The 17,438-nt window shown below is 37.7% G+C and overlaps 1 protein-coding gene across 5 annotated transcripts in view; it reads right to left on the reverse strand.

Annotated features, from left to right (window-relative positions):
- The window catches only part of CYTIP (cytohesin 1 interacting protein), a 75,371-nt gene that overhangs the window by 53,967 nt on the left and 3,966 nt on the right, over window positions 1-17,438 (reverse strand). The window contains exons 2-4 of one of the 5 annotated variants that reach the window (XM_037523361.2): window positions 14,864-14,970; window positions 13,897-13,942; window positions 13,420-13,522 (exon numbers count right to left, since the gene is read on the reverse strand). In XM_037523361.2, the coding sequence (XP_037379258.1) occupies window positions 13,420-13,492 (73 nt within the window). In that variant the 5' untranslated portion in view covers window positions 13,493-13,522; window positions 13,897-13,942; window positions 14,864-14,970. Of the gene's footprint in view, window positions 1-13,419; window positions 13,866-13,896; window positions 13,943-14,863; window positions 14,971-17,438 lie in introns of those variants that run through there. The other 4 variants (XM_037523362.2, XM_054699740.1, XM_037523363.2 and 1 more) reach the window with 4 other exon arrangements.

The raw sequence follows: 17,438 nt of genomic DNA on the forward strand, positions 1-17,438 counted from the left end.
ACAAACTACAGAAATTGCATACTCAAAAGTTTCACTGATGGGGGTTCTTGGTGGCTTAGGGTTTGTCTCAGCACTATCATCACTACAGCCTGATTTCAATCCTAGCTAGAGAGTTAATACACATATGGTGCAGCAGACCTCTCCTGTCGTGCCTGCCGCTCCCCTCAGCAGTGCATTTCAGTATATCTGCCTGTTCTGCTCCCCACTCTGTCTCTGGTGAATCCTCTTACCCCCTCACCCCCTGCAGTTCTGACTATACCCCAGTTCTTGTATGCATAAATAAATTAAATAAATCTTTAAAAAAAAATGGCTAACCTTTATAAAAAAAAGTTTCACTGATTTATTGAATTATAAAGGGGCACAGAGCACTCCTAATTAGTTCTATGCTAAGTTCTTGAGGGGAAAATAATTACTTATAAAGATTTGGGAACAACATTAGCTGGGACTTGTGAAAATTGATTCAAGCCACTATAAATAAACAAACAAACAAACCAATGTCTACAGGATTTATGTGACACAACAGTCAGTCCCTCTTGCACACCATTTACTTCTCTCTTTGATGTCTCTGCCTATGGCAACATTTTGGATAAGGAAAGCAGAAGGCCATTTTGTGATAACAATGAGCCAATGATTCTCTCTTCAAAATTTTCTAAGAACCCTTTTACACAAATTGTCAGCCCAAAGCTTCCTTTCACAAGAAAACTATTGAGTATAAAAGGATAAGGCCTGAGGATTCAAAGTTTAACATGTAACTGTAGTTGGTAACAGCATTTTTTATAATTGAATTATGAGAAGAGTAGAACTTAACAGTTCTCACCAAAGAAAGAAAGAAAGACAAATGTGAGGATGTGTTAAGTCAACAGGGGTGGAGGGGGGCGGGAGGATTCCTTTCATTATGTACACAAATAGAATCACTATTTATACTAATATATAAATTAGTTCTATGTGAACTAATACATATACAAAGTCATCCTTTCAAATATCTCACAATTTTATTTCTCAATTACATTTCAGTAAAGATGAGGGTGTAGAAAAGGTACTGAGATTGATATTATTTCAAAACAACAAGAAATTGAGCCCCACTAGCTACTCATGGTTTGTGGCTAGATACACCTTCTATTCTTAGCCTCCCAGACCATACCTTTCTCCACCACTGAAAGTGCCGCTTCAATGATTTTATCAGCAACAGTTTGACATCTGCTCTAACTTACTCCTTTTCTAGGTGAGGAATGTCTACATTTCCTTAACCATCTGTTAACACACACACACACACACCCATCTCTGACCTAGCAGAAGAGTGAAAATTAAAATTGCTTTACTGTAGCCATTCCTTTATAAATACAATTGACATATAACATTATGTTGGTTTCAAGTGCACAAAATAATGATTCAGTTTTTGTGTATATTACAAAAAAGATCACCATAATAAATATAGTTAATATCTATCAGCAGCATTCTTTGTTATTTTATATATTCTTTCTTATTCATACATATGGGTCATGCGTGCTTATCAGTTTATGAAGCATCAAGAAACTGAGATGTATTGGAGAACTTGAAAGGACTCTAAATTGCTTACAATAATGGTATCTGCCCACACAATGGGAGTTTATTAATGCAAGAAAACCCTGCTTATTTGGTATCTAAGCAATTGGAACTTGAGAATAAGCAATTCTCATTTTGTAGTGAAGCAGCATTTTTTTTTTCATTAAAATAAAATTTTGCCAAAAAATGTTTTGTTTTAATTGAGGTATAACTAATGTACAACATATTAGTTTCAGGTATAGGACATATTGATTCAATATTGGTATATATTGAGATATGATCACCACCATAACCCCAGCTTTTCTTAGATTTTATTAACCTGTCTATTATTTATATAACTATATAACTTTAGGAGTACAGCTTCACATCTCCATTGGGCACTTGTTTCACTTACCCTCCACCAAAACTGTAGGACAAATGTCCCATCATATGCCTTCCCCTATCACCTCCACCCATCAACTCTGGTAACCATTATATTTTTCACAAAGTCCAAGAATTACTTTTGATGGGTATTGCCAGCCTGTTTTCTTTGGTGAACTCATTTTGTAACTCACTTTCTACTTACTATATTTAGCAAAATCACCTCTAAATCTATCCATTTTGTCCCAAAAGGCATTATTTCATATTTTAATAGCTGAATAGTATTCCATTTAGTGTGTGTGTATATGTGTTTGATATATGCAACATATTATTAATATTATATATGTATGTATGTATTTCCTTATCCATTTTTCTGTCAATGGGCATTTAGATTGTAGAATGACTTGGCTAATGTGAATAATGTTGGTATGAATGTACATCTTCATATAAGTGTTTTAATGTTCTATGCATAAATACCAAGCAATGGTACTGCTGGTCACATAGTATTTCCATTTTTATATTTTTGAGGAATATCCATATTGTTTTCCATTGAGGCTGAGCCAAATTACATTCCTACCAATAGTGGATAATGGTTCTATTTTCTCTACATCCTCACACACTTTTTTTTTTTTTGTCTTTTTGATGTAGATCATTTTCAGAAATGTGAGGTGATGTTGTGGTTTTGATTTGCATTTCCCTTATAATAAGCAATGTTGAGCATTTTTTCATGTGCCTGTAGGTCTTCTGAATATCTTCATTGGAGCAGTGTCTACATAGGTTTTGGCCCACATTTTTTGATTGGGTATTTTGTTTTTTTGTTGTTGAGTTAGTATATATTTTAGAAATTAACCCTTGTGATGGGCAAAGATCATCTCCCAGTCTGTTGGCTACATTTTTTCCTTCATGGTGGTTTCTTACACAGAACAAAAATTTAGTTTGATGTAGTTCTGTTTGTTTAGTTTTGCTTTTGCTTCCTTTCCGTTGGAGTTGAGTCTCCAAATACATCTCTGAGGTTCATGTCAGGAGTATTTCACCTATGTTATGTATTTTATGGTTATGTTCAAGTGTTAACTTGTTTTGAAAATATTTTCATGTATGGAGTCAAGTAATAACCTAGTTTATTTCTACAATATGTCTAGTTAATATCTGTTCCATACATAGTCAATTTTTTTTCTTGTGGTGAAAACTTTTAGGAGATACTGTTTTATTTTGTTTAATAATAAAATTTTTAGAGGATGCTAAAGGGTCAGTAGATTTGCTGGGTTACATGGGGAATTGTGGTGTTAACAATGTTCATTTGATAATCCAAGCACCTCTCTCCCTGTTCCCAAAAGGGGTGGTTTCAACTACAATACTTCAGACCAGGCCAAGAATTAGCAGCTATAAATCCATAACAACCAACACACAAGAGACAGTACAAACAAAAATAAAAACTGAACAATAGAGAAAAGAAGCGCCTGTGATATTCCTTTGGAGTATTCAGCCTCCTCACTGATTGCCAACTCCAGAGTCTCACAGACAGTGTTTACCCTCCCAAGGGCACAGTAGTCCTTAAGATGTGTCTTTTCTTGCCTTGTGTTATGCATGTTTGTGTTTCCTCAAAACTCATATACTGAAACCCTAGTCCCCAATGTGATGGTATTTGGAAATGAGGCCTTTTAGAAGTGATTAGGTCATAATGGTTAGGTCATAAGTTTGGAGGTCTCACAATGAGGTCCATGCCCTCATGAAGAGACAGGAGAGCTTGCCTCTCTGTGCTCTCTCTGCCATGAAACACAACAGGAAGGAAGCAGAATATCAGCAAACTCAGTCCAACTGGCCCCACAATCTTGGACTTCCAAGAAATAGAGAAGTAAAAGTGTGTTGCTTAAAGCACCTGCACTATGGCATTCCCATAGCAGCCTGAGTACAATAAGACACCTTAACAGCTGTGATGACTATCAAAACCACCAGGTCTACCAGTTCCAGAAAAGCTGCTACCATTGTCCCATACCAGGAAACACTGCTGGGACATGTGGGCCTCCTGAATCAGGGAACTGGAAACAGCACCAGCAGCAGTTTGGTGTTAAACATTGCACATTAATGTTTTAACGTGTCCCATGATCTAAGAATAATATTCAGTTTCAATAATATTAAACTCTGAACCTCAGTAAGCGTGCTTGCAGAATGAAGATTATATATATATATATATATATATATATATATTTTTTTTTTTCCCTCTGGACTGTTCTGAATATATGAAAAACTAGTTAGGACAATGTGATATAGTCACTACAAAAAAGAAAAGTCTTACCAGTAGTAGTAAGAGGAAAGAACAAAGTAGTAACCACAGTCACAATAGGAGTAACACAGTGGTGGTGGTGGGAGTGTAGTAGTGGTAGTAATAACAGTCATAGTAGAAGCAATATTCATGGTAATAGTAAGGAGTATAAGTAGTGGTAACAACAGTAGATGTAGTAGTGGTGGTGGTGGTATTAGTATTGGTAGTGATGAGATATTCCCATAAATATGTACAACACCATTTGTATTTGATGATTTTCCATATGGGGTACAATATTTGATGGGAGCCAAAACTTCCTTTGGAAATAAGGTGAAAGTGGAGGAATATGAGTTCATATGCATCATCCACTTGGCTCAGCAGGCAAAGCAGTGAAACAGTATATTTGTAATGATGACGTGTGCCCTGGACCTCTGTGACTTCACGCTTCAGAGGTCCAACAACCAGCATCTCATGTCCTGAGCTGAGGTAGAACCCCATGTCATTTTACTGAAATTGAAGGGACAGAAAATGCTCCTCTCTAGATAAAATAGTTCAATAATGACTTGACTCAACGGTAATACAGCTTTAAACACGTGTTGTTTCTGCCAGTTTATTGGACATAAATAATTATGCTCATGTTTTAATCAAAATACAGTGACACACTGGGCCTCGCTGGTGACATAGGGGTTAAGTCTCAGTGCTATCAAGCTATCACCAGCCACTGAGGCATGAGTTCAATCCCTGGCCAGGGAACAACCCACATGGCACAGCAGACCTCTCCTGTCTCCTCCCACTGCTCCCCTCAGTAGCATATTTAAGTAGATCCACTAGTTTTGCTGCCCATTCTGTCTCTGGTGGACTCACCCCCTGCACCTCTGGCTTACACCCCAGTTCTTGTATCCATAAATAAGTAAAAATAAATCTTTAAAATACAATGACACCACAAAGAAATGAATGAAAGTAACAACATTCTTTCTATCATACTTTCCTAAATTGTGGTCACTTGCTGCTGGAATTAGATGGTGGCAGGTAGATTCATGCAAGGGAGGACAGGATGGGATCCCAGAGACAGGAACCAAAATTATAAACTCAAGCATGTGCATCCATGAGGCTTGGGTGAGAAATGCAAATAGGGGAGAATAAATTTTCCTCCATGGAGGAAATGGAGCAGCAGAGTCTATAGGCAAGAGATAAATATAGCCAACTTCCCATGGGAAAAGGTGCTTGAACAAAATAATCAGACCTTCAAACTCCTCTAAGACATTTTAGAAAGCCCAATTAAGATGAAAGTAGGGAAAAATGGAAACACCTTTATATTTAAACGGTGGCAAAGTAAAAGCAACAGCTAATGGACGGACTATATCTCCTTTAGCTGTTTCACCACCCCCACACTTATAACACAGCATGAACTGGAATGTTTAGGATCTTAAAGAGAAAATGTTAGAGACTGATTTCCAAAACATCTTAGCCAGACACTTTAAAAGCAAAGATGAAAATTTATGGGATATCTGTAAAAATGTGAGTTTGGGCAGAGAACTGGTATGTGTTAAAAAGATACTGGCTTTTGTTAACTTCTCTCGGGGAGTTGCTGACTGCTCTCCCAACAGTAGAAAGAGAAGCACAGGTCTGTCCTTGAAGGTTTTCCGGTGACGCCGATGCTTTGAAGGAGCTAGCCAAGAGCATTCATTTTTCCAATATTTTTATTGCTCTAAACTCCATCCCAACTCTGCTGTCCTCTCAGATTTGAGATCATATCCAAATACCTCTCACCAATCATCTGGGGTTTTGCTCTTCTATTGCCTCCTGTGTTTCCTTCTCTTCTCTCATTAAAATAAGATTTTTCCCTTATTATCTCTGTTCATTACAGGCAGTTTTTTAAATATAGAAATCCCCTCCACCACCAATAACCATGGTGAGCACTTGCCACGACCCTTACAGTCCTTTATTGTTGTGACTAATTTTAAATAGATAAGACAATTATGCTTAAATAATGATGTATATGCTCTGGTAACACTTAAGGGTATGAACAGCCATTTTCTTTTGTCACTAAGAATTGCAACATGACTTTCATTTTAGCTGTAGCTTATTGTCCAGTTGTTATCAACTACTCCAGTTTTATTAAATATTAATTGTTTCTCATGACTCCCTATTAGAAAAATGATATGATGAAAATCTGAACATAAAATTTTGTCCATATAACTATTTTCCTTGGATCAGTCCTATGGGAAAAAAACATTGTTTTGAAAACTATGGCTGCTTTTAAGGTTCTCAGTGGATATTGCTAAGCTATTGATAGAAAAATTGTGCCTGAAATCATCCATGCCACCTGCATGACATATGACAACCTCCATAGTTACCAGCTAAAATTTTTTGCTAAAATGTGCTCAGTGAAAATTCCTACCTAACTTTTGTTTTAATTTGAATTTTGGAAAATTTGCATTTCTTACATTATGAGGGTATTTTTCATAATTTGTTATCCATTTCTGTTTCTTCTTTTGTGATTACCTTACAGGCATGTATAAAAAAAAATCAAAATTTGTTAAATATGTTAGTTGTTTATCATTTCATTTTGTTTATGACATACAGAAATTTCTTATTTTACACATCAATCTTTTCTCCTGTGATTTCTTTAATCACTGTTAATTTTAGAAAATTCTTTTCCATCCAGAAATTAGATGAATATTCATCTATATTTCTTCCAAGTTATTTTGGTTTAACTATTTAGACTTAATTCTTCAATCTTTTTGGAACAAATTGGATTATTATTTTTAGGACAGGATACAAAACTGATTTTTTTTTAAATCCAGATAACCAATTTCCCCAGATAGCATTATAAAATTACCCTCATCTTACTGATTTACAGTGTTTCGTTTATCCTTTGTTTTTTCTACACTCGTTTCTATTTCCAACATAGCTATTGTTATTGTATCAATAACTCAGATCTTTATCCAGTACTGTGGTGTTCATACTGCTGTGGAGTTTTATAACCCAGAAGAATAATTAAGAATCGTACTCTGTAGCCATGGTACTTGTTTTCAGATTTCATTCTACCTCTAACTGGCCATCTGACAGAGGTTAGTTATAGCTTCTCCTTGACTTAGTTTCCAAAACTTTAAAATAGGCATATTAATATTACTTTCCTCATGGTTTGTGAATGAAGATCCAAATGGTTAATAACATAAAGAGCTTAGAACAGTTCTTGGCACATTGAAAGTACCACAGAAGTGTTATCTATTATTGTTGTTAGTGGGGCAAGCTTTTCATACAAACCTCTATCTCTTACAAAATTTTCATAGCTATTTTGTCTTTCTTTCAGGTAAGCTTTATTTTCAATGAAAATATATGTATTTTTTCTGAATATAGAAAATGCATATCCTTTTATATTTTGAATATGCATATATATATATAGTAATTTAAATCTACCTGTAATTCCATCAGCCAGAGATACACCTTCTTAACATCTAGCCAGGAAATTTCCAAATATCAACTCTTCATTAACCTATAGAACCTCTTTAATAGAAGGTGTCTGAAAGACCAAAAATAGCACAGACTGGTTGTTTGTAGCTAATGGGAACAGCACTACAATACAGGCAAATGCCAACTTTGCCTAAGTTGCTAGATTTCTCACAATCCCATGATGTCTAATTTGCCAGGTATGTTTCTCTGTTTCTTAAACCTAGTTTAAAAAACAATCAAATTGGGCCTCCCCGGTGGCGCAGCGGTTGAGCGCTGGGTTGCGAAGCTGCCTGCAACCTCTGCAGCCGGTTCAATCCCCGGCTGCTCCCCGGCCACCAGAGGAGGGTCCCACATGGCGCGCAGACCTCTCCTGCCGCCCGCTGCTCCCCTCGGCAGTGTCCTTTGGTCCTTCTGCCTGCTCTGCTCCCCGCTCTGGCTCTGGTGAATTCTCTCACCCTCCCGCGCTTCTGACTGTACCCAGTGCATGTATAAACCAAACAAACAAACAAATAATAAATAAATAAATAAGACATGCCTCTAGAAAATTAAAATTAAAAAAAATAATAATAAAAAAAAAATTAAAAAAAAAATAAAAAATCAAATTTCTGAAAACAGAAAAGATTTTACTAAGAAAACAGAGTTCTAACTTTTAGGAACTGCTGGTTGTTTGTTTTTTTTTTTTTTTTTTTTTAGGTAGTAAGAAGTCACTGTAGGGTTAGATTACTCAGAACAGTAACTGTTAACAGACTCCTCTGTGGCCTTGGAGGTAACTGCACCATCAAGGAGAAAGGGGTATCTCTACTCCCCTATGAATGCTGCTGCCTACGGATCAGTATGTACAAGTATAACATGAAGAAAGAAATACGTAACGAAACCACACCTATCATTGGCTATTAAGTACAGGTTTTCCTAATACCTCAGAATTGCCCATTCGGGCCCCCATATTGGGACAAGGAAGATGGAAAGCTAACATCTGGAGTCAGGCATTTCCTGTAAGAAATGGGAGATAAATGACTGTGCTCCCCCCAGCTGATAACCCAAACTGTGCCCTCCACCCCTTCCCCAGTCAAATCTACAAGGCAGTCAGAAGTGGAAAGGAAAGGAAGAAAATCATCAAAGCTGTGAGGTAACTTGGTGTGAGTAGGAATGAAGTGATGTTGCAGTTTTTTCATTCACTTCCTAAGGCCACACCTCTCAGCAGAGTCAAGTGCAGAGGGTGCCAAAAGAATTGTTCTTACAGGAATTGTTCTTAAGAATTGTTCTTAAGGTGTCTGTCGGAAGCGAATGCTGCCATTTCATTTTTAGCTTTGCAACCTGTATATGCAGTGGTCTGGCCAGTCTAACCCCTGTTCCTATTTGAACTAAAGGAAAAAAGAGATAGGATAAGAAAGTGGGCATAGGCCTAGTGCCATGGGCCCATGCATCCACAGGCCAAGTGAGAAGTAGCCAGGTTGGTGTTATCTTGTCGTACCCCATGTATGATGACTGACTACAGAAGGAGCAGACACCAGAGGCCATGTTTATATGGATTAGGAGGCCATGTTTATATGGATTAGATCTTACTGGAGCTGGATCTCCCATATCAAAGTCTGTGTTATTGGGAAGCCACCAATGGCCTGAAATACAGAGGCCCTCAGCGACCCGCCCACATGAACCAGGGAAAGAGTCAAGAACTTACATGGCAGAAGGACTACAACTGCACCATTAAACGTGCAAATCATGTCTTTTTCTTCTCCTTCCTTCCTGCCCCAAATTTCTCTAAACTATCATAGCCTAGAAGAGGGAGAAAGAGAAGTATCCAGTGGCTGAGCAATCTTTTTCCTTCTGATCCTGAAACCTTATGTCTAACTTGTGATGTCAACAGGGGGGAGTTTTAAATTGGATTGAAACTGAGTTTTTATAATACAGATCTTGTTGTGTTTTTTTTTAATGGAAAAAAACTGACCAAAAGTCATGGTATCTGCCCAAGGAAAGGAGAAATTTAACAAAGTTTATGTAATTGGAGAAGAACAAGTGGTCCCTTTCATGTGCACACCCCAGACAAGTTCATACTAGTCAGTAAATTTATTACTCAGAGTAAACATAATAGTGTGTGTTGACATTGGGAATGAAAATATTCTACTGAAATGGACACAAGTAAAAAGTGAAGGAGTAGAACACCAAATATGTGTTTTGCATTTTGTTTTTGAATAATTGTTGGGAAATTCTTAATAAAAGAGCAAACTCCACATGATTTCTCTCAATGGCACTCAGTGTAGCAGATTTATGGTTTGTTAAATGAGCAGAACATATGTTTTAGAATTAGAAAGACCTAGATTCAAATCCTGACTCAGCTGTTGCTATCTCCCCTACCTGTCAGAATCCTCATGGGACGTGGCTCCAATGATGTCTCCTAATAGGATCACTGTATCACTTACAGATGTGAAGAACATTATGTTCAGCAGATAACAGGTGCTCAAAAATGGTGACTTATCAGCATTTTCCCTTCATCATTTATTTATCATTATTATCATTTGTTATGTTATTTACTAAGAAGATATCAATATCTTCTAGAAAAGTGAAAACATATTTTCAGGTGAATTTTTGGTTTATGAGAAAAAAAAAATTGACAGATCAGGATAAACACCTGGACAAAGGACTGTTTCCCAGGTGAGAAAAATGTAAAATAAGGTGTTGGGATTCAGCCCACCCTCTGTGCCTTATCACAGTGTGAGAAGGGTGCTTAGGAAATTAAGGCTCAAAGAGGCTGTTAAATTTGCTTAGGAAGTCGGATGACACCTCACCCCACCATCCTTCAGATCCTCCACTTACTAACTTGTTGGCTGTTTCAGTCGTAATTTACTTTTCTTTTTTTTTAATTAATTTTTTTTATTTTTTACATCATTGTTCATTTTTAAACAATATTTGCTCCCCCCTCAGGTGCAGTCCCCATAGAGTTTCCTTCACCAATGCACCCGTGCACCATCACCTCAGTCCCCTGTGCTCCTCCCTCCCTCCCTCCCTCTGATCTCTTTCCTTCCTCCCTGCAGTAAGTCTCTGATTTATAATTGTCTGTTTTTGCTTTGTTGTGTTTTGTACTGTTATTTTTTTTTTTTACAGTGATGTCTTATCAAAACCACATTGAGACACCACCTTCCACCGGTAAGAATGGCACATATCAAAAAAACAAGCAACAATAAATGCCGGCGAGGATGAGGTGAAAAATGAACTCTCCTACATTGCTGGTGGGAGTGCAAATTGGTCCAACCACTATGGAAAGCTGTCTGGAGGTTCCTCAGTCTACTAAAAATGGAGCGACCATACGACCTGGCAATTCCACTCCTAGGGATGTACCCAAAGGACACAAAAACATTGATTCAAAAGAACACCTTTACCTCTATGTTTATTGCAGCACTATTTACAATAGGTAAAAACTGGAAATAACCCAAATGTCCAAAAATAGATGACTGGATCAAGAAGATGTGGTACATATACACAATGGAATATTATTCAGCAATCAAAAAAGATAAACTCATGCCATTCACAGCAACATGGACGGAGCTAGAGGGACTTATGCTCAATGAAATAAGCCAGAAGGAAAAAGGAAAATATCACATGGTTTCACTTACAGCAGGAATATTGGTGAAACAAATAGGACATCGGTATAATTTACTTTTCAATGCCATTAAATATTCTCTCTGTTTTTTAAGAAAGGCACCTAACTGCCGCATCATTTCCATTTCCTCTACTTCATGTTTCATTTGGGAGAGTACCTGGCAACAGCCACATGCAATCCAGCCAGTCTGTTCAGTACTACCTGGCATTGCGCTGAATTACCAGGCAAGGATTTGATTTAATCACAGTTTATTGGATTCATGGCCCCTGTTTTCCTTCTTCCCTTTGACCATTTTTCTCTTTATTCATTATTCCCTCCTGCAGGTTGGGTGGCAGATAAGAACAAATCTCCCAATTTGATGCATTTCACTTTGCTTCCTTTTTGAAGTTCTTATTAAAGTTTTCCAGAGGAAAAATCAATAAGACTATTGAGTTAAATACTATTTGGGAGTCAAATCAACTATATTCCCATTAACACTGCCATCTGGGCTGCTTATTACCATACTGGAAAAATTTTATAATGCTAAGAAAGTATGTCTTCCATCCTCAGATTTATTTATCTTTCAGTCTAGGACTCTCTTCAGACATCGTCCCTGGGTCTTCAAGATCCAAGAACTAGTGTCCTGGGTGGTTGGTCACGCCTACGCTCTATCCTGGTCACCAAGGGCTTATCACTGACATTTCCTTCTCTTCCACCATGAAAGGTATCATTTTCTAATTGCGTTATTAGATACCAGTCACTTTGCCAGATGCTTGGTATGCCTTATTTCTTAAGATTTTATGAAGCAGACAATATTGTTCTCCTCTTTTAAAAAGGAAGATCCTGAATCTCTGAGCAAAGAAAAGCATGCTTCCCAAAGCCACAGGGAATTCAAAGCCAGATCTGCATGACAGAGATGTGGCCCCTTGTAAGCTCCCCCGAGTCTCTTGGAGGTAGGATCCTGGGGAATTCTGAACCATCAGTCCTCTACTGAGATAAACCAGCTAGAAAAACTCATACCTTTTTCAAAAGTGAGGTGCTCTAACACCTGCAGCTTTAACAAAATATTCTCAGGGACACATTCCCCAGCCCAAATTCCTGAATCAAAATTACAAGACTTGAGAGCCAGAAACCTGCTCTTAAACACTTTTCATATTTACAAATTTGTGATCCATTGTCTGTGCCTTTATTCTTAAACTCCAAAAGTGTCCTTTAACAAAGACATTCCTGAAGACAATGTCCTGACCCCTAGTGGTCTAACCCCAAATTGTCATTCCACCATGAGGTGGATCGAACGGAAGACTCTAATAGGTTTGCTCACACCTCACCTCTTGGCTGCAGAGTTTAAGTTTCAACTGCCTCTGGTTGAACACTGTTTACTTTACCCAAATCTATCCCTCAGAAAGTACACAAGCAAACAGCTTGTGCATATTTTTTTTTTTGTTGCAACTACAAAAATAGAGCCCTTTTTTATCAATACATTTTGATGAAAATATATTCCTTGCAGAAGGTATTGAGGAGAAAGAAGAGAGTTTCTATACTTAGAAAGGCTTGTGTGGGTATAATCAATTCTCTTTTTCTTGTGGGGGCCTGGGCAATCACTCTCTCTCTCTCTCTCTCTCTCTCACACACACACACACACACACAATTTCCATGAGCTGACCTATCCTGCTTCATCATTAAAATATTATGTTTGAATGTTTGAGGTTTATTGCTCAGTCACTATAAACTTGGCTTCTCACCAACATTCTCATCTTTCTTTTAGTAACAACCTTCAATGTTTTAAACCAGTCTCTTCTCTTTTCCCTTCTCCTTAAAATAATATCACATTCCTGTATTTATTGTACCATTCTGGGTATTACCAAAAATTGTGCAGATGTCATAAACTCAGCACTTGCCTTCCTAGAAGACACCCCTAACATCAAATGCACTGACCGTATGTTATAAGGAAAAAAAAAAGACTGAGTAACCAGAATAACCATAACAAAAAGAAAGAACTGGTCATAACAAATAGCGTTCCAGAATATTTAGAAAGAAAAACCCCTAAGGGCCCATCATTTTACTCATTCATCATTTGGATAAAGAAATTCCAGCAATAATTCCCTCAACATTTTATCTATCTTAGTATTTAACACATCATTAAAACTTGTTCACTTCCTCTCTCCCCCAAACTAAAGAAAACAACACAAAGTGAGAATCAATCTGAGTATTTTAAACTCACACTTACCATAGAACTTTAGTTGGCAAATCTCAGCCAATGGTTCCTCCTGGCCTCCAAGCCAGAGCATATGAGGTTTCATCTAGATAGCACTAAATGAATTTACAGCCCCCTATAATGCAAGAGAACACTGACATTCTGAAAAGGAAATTCACGTCTCACCCTAATTCATACCACCCTCCCCATCTTTCCCTAAGGGAGCTCCCAAATATTTATTTCAGAACATGAACAAACTGTCTAGTCCCAAATATCTGATACATTATGAAAGAAAAAAGCAATACAAATTCACTTTTATGGGAACGCTAAGTTTTCAGAGTTTCAAATGCTACTTACTGTAATCTAACTACAAATGTTATTCTACTTGCTTTTGTTTTTAGATAAGTAATAAGTGCAATTTACTTGGAAGAAAATTTTCTTCCACAACTTTTAAAAAATAAAGTAAATTTTTTGGTTAACTTCATGCAGTTCAACTAAAGCTAGACTTACCTGGGTTTTTTCTTTGAAGGAGAACAGGTACTGCTGCTGTTGACTACTTTTTTAACAGAAAACTATGTTAGTTGTCCATATATAACATTCATTTCAATCCCTAGAAACAATTTCTAGAGAAACATTTGCTACCTGTACAGCACCTCACATGTAAATATGTATCATGGAAAATTTCCTGCCACAGACACAACCTCATGGTTTGGTGTGGAAAACAAGTCACTTCAAAGTTGTGGAAAATAGAACTTGTCACTGTCTTTTTAAGGCAAGATCTGCCACTGATAGCCATTCTAGCTATCCTACGCTTGTAACTTGCTCTCCCTGCATTACTTTGAGATATTTATAGAGCAATAGTTGAAAATTAACATATTATATAACCTCAAAAAAAAATACACTTATTGTTGAATTTGTTCATAAAAGCAAGTCATCTTAATAGAAATCTCTTTTTGTTTACCAAGTCACATTTGAACTGTTCAATTATTGAGTTTCTAAAAATAAAGGCAATTTCAATGGTAATAAATCCATTAGAAAACACTGCAACCTATATCTATTGTGAGGTAGAACCCTTTTATTTGCCAACATCAAATACAAAAAAAAGAATCGAAAGAAATAATGGTTGAAATGTTTACCCAAATAAAAGAAATCTCATTTGTCTTATAAATGAATTCCTTCTAACAAAACTCTATATTTTTTTGCCAGTTACTAATGAAGGTTTTGTAATATGTGTGTGAAACCACACATACTTTAGAAGCCAACTGCTTTGATATATACTCATAATTGCCTAAATGAAACACTCTCTCTCTCCTTCAGGGTCTAGTTTGATGTGTCCTCATGGATCAGGCTCTCTGTCACAATAGACTGACCAAATCCTACATCCCTTAATATACTGATTGCTCTAGAGTGGGAGCCTCCCAAATTCCATTTCTCCGGAGTCTCTTGAGAGGTCTTAAAGAAATCTTTAGGGCATTACCTCTCCTGTGGGGCTGGAGGTGGCCGGAGGCTGGTAGCAGAGCAGTGCGGCTGCCCTCTGGGAGATCCTGGACAGGACAGAGCTGGGGGAGGACACAGCTTGGGCAGCTGGAGGAAGAGAAAGAGGAGTGATTCGTGAGCCACTGCAAACATGATGTCGTGCCAACAAAAACACCATTCTTTGCCCTAAGAAGTTCAAAGTGCTTTGCAAACATTAGCTCATGAATCCAAGTCGTCATGGAGCAATTATTACTTTATTATGCCCTTAAGATAACCGTTGTAAGTCACTAGGAAAGAGAATCTATTCACTCTTTCTCATTAATGAGCACCTACTATGCTCGAGGCAGTGAAATAGGAGGAGGAAGCAAGACTGACAAGGTCCAGCTCCTACAGGCTCTCAAGCTAGTCCGCGCCCACTTGTTTCCCCGTTATTGCATTAAGCAGCTGACTACACAGCTTTTTAAACTCATGTACAGTTTATTTTTGTCCAAATTATTTAATGGAATGTGCTCCATTCTTCAGAATGCTCATAATATGTTAAGTGCTGAGCAAACATGCACACACAATTTTTTAAAGTTACCCATAAATCTTTTTATGATGATAGGAATTGGGGATTACCAGTGCAAAATGCTTTCTTTTAAGATGCCATAAACAAAGCTTTGTTGTGAGCAATCCATCTCTTGCAATGTTTGAGGAATTATTAGAGGTGAATAGGAGAGTTAAGATCAGTAATTTGCTGAGCAGTTTATATGAATAATCTGCCTTTTAAAAAATGATTAATCAGATGAGCAAGCATATTTGATGAAGCAGAGAGCCTTTATCATGGATCCTTTTCTGACTTCTTTATTTTATGTAACAAATGGCAAGTTCAATATAGACAGTGATTTATACCATTTCTAAATCCTTCTCCTTAGGCAATGGGCTCCAGATATTTTAGAGCACATGGTTATTTAAGATTAACTGGACAAAGAAGATGGTGGCTGCTTTTTAAAAATGCATAGCTATCTGATGAATCAAAATTAATTTAAACTGTAAATTTAAAAGATGCAAGGTGAGGATTCTAATCTGCTCTGTAAGTCACTAGTTCAGCCCTGGTAGGAGCAAACATAGAGGCTGTTGCAGTTCTCATTCAGAAACTTACAAATATTTTTTAAGTTGTAGGGAATTTCAATATGATTTCAAATCCAACTTTCTTCCTAATTAAACACTTCCCTAACTAAACAATATAATTAAGGTATAATACTGAAGACATTAGTTGATTAATGTCACTCAAGACATTAGTTAACACATCTACCCCCAAAATTCATATTTTAGCTCCGTATTTTAGCAGTTGAATAGTGTCTTCATTTGACCCCAAATTACCTTTCCAGGCTCAGTTTGAGAAAACTGCCTGTTATTCAAAGCACAGCAAACTATATACCCTAGTTATTTGGGACCCACTATCCAGAAGGCTGACCCCCTGCCCACTCCAATGTGTGCACACCTAAACAGCCTCTACACACACACATAAACACATACATGCATGCACATACTTTGCCCATGCAGAAAATCGTTGAAGATCAAATAACACTGTCCAGTAATTTCTTCCTCAATTCCCACTTTTATATAGGTGTCTAACTAAAACACAAATACCTATGTTTAGAGATTGTATCTTCCTCCTTTGTAACTTTGTTAGGGGAAAAAGGCTGTCCCAAAGCTAATTCCATACAGGCTTTGTGGACTCCACCCCCACCCCAGTGTTAGGGGGAAAAGGCTGCCCCAAAGCAAATTCCATACAGGCTTTGTGGACTCCACCCCCACCCCAGGTCAAAGCCAAAGACACTGGGAACTCCAAATCCCATCACGACTAAAGGGAAGGTGGCTGGGACCTGAGGGTGGGGTTAAGCAGCCAGGTGGATACAAAAGGCAGACATGTGGGTTTTGGGGCTCTCTCCATTTTGGGGCCCTCGGCCAGCTCGCGGCGTCCGTCTAGCTCTGAGAGTGACTTTGGGTTTCCAGGTCGTCAGATCGGGTAGGACGCATTAAAGACTTTATTTCCCTATTTTCTCCCTGAGTTGTACATTTTCCTTATTTCTTTTTCTCTTGTAAATAAACCTTTTATTAACCCTTTTGCGTGTGTCTGTAGTAGAGTATTCATAAGTCCCTTTAAAGCGCGCGGGTGAGGACCCAAGCCAAGAACCCGTTTAATATCGGGGTTGCTCTATAACAACTTTAGCAACTTGTGTTAAATCTTTGTCAAAGTGGATTTTTTGACAAAACATCAACACAGAACCTATTCAGTCTAGCAGGGTGATGAATTACACTTTGGCTTACTCTTCAGCTGAAAGCACTAAAGGTATTGTTGTAGAGCAACCCCGATACAAAACGGGGTGCCTGACTGTGGGTCCTCACCCGCGCGCTTAAAAGGACTTATCAATGCTCTACTGCAGGCACACGTGAAAGGTTAATAAAAGGTTTATTTACAACGGAAAGGGAAATGAGGAAATGTACAGCTCTGGGAGAAAAGTGGGAGACAAAGTTTTAAATGCGTCCTACCCGATCCGCCGATCAGGAATCCCAAAATGGCGCTCTCAGAG

Source organism: Talpa occidentalis, unplaced genomic scaffold (genome assembly GCF_014898055.3).
Source record: "Talpa occidentalis isolate TD23 unplaced genomic scaffold, MPIMG_talOcc4v2.1 talOcc4.3, whole genome shotgun sequence".
In the NCBI taxonomy this organism is placed as follows: Eukaryota; Metazoa; Chordata; class Mammalia; order Eulipotyphla; family Talpidae; genus Talpa; species Talpa occidentalis.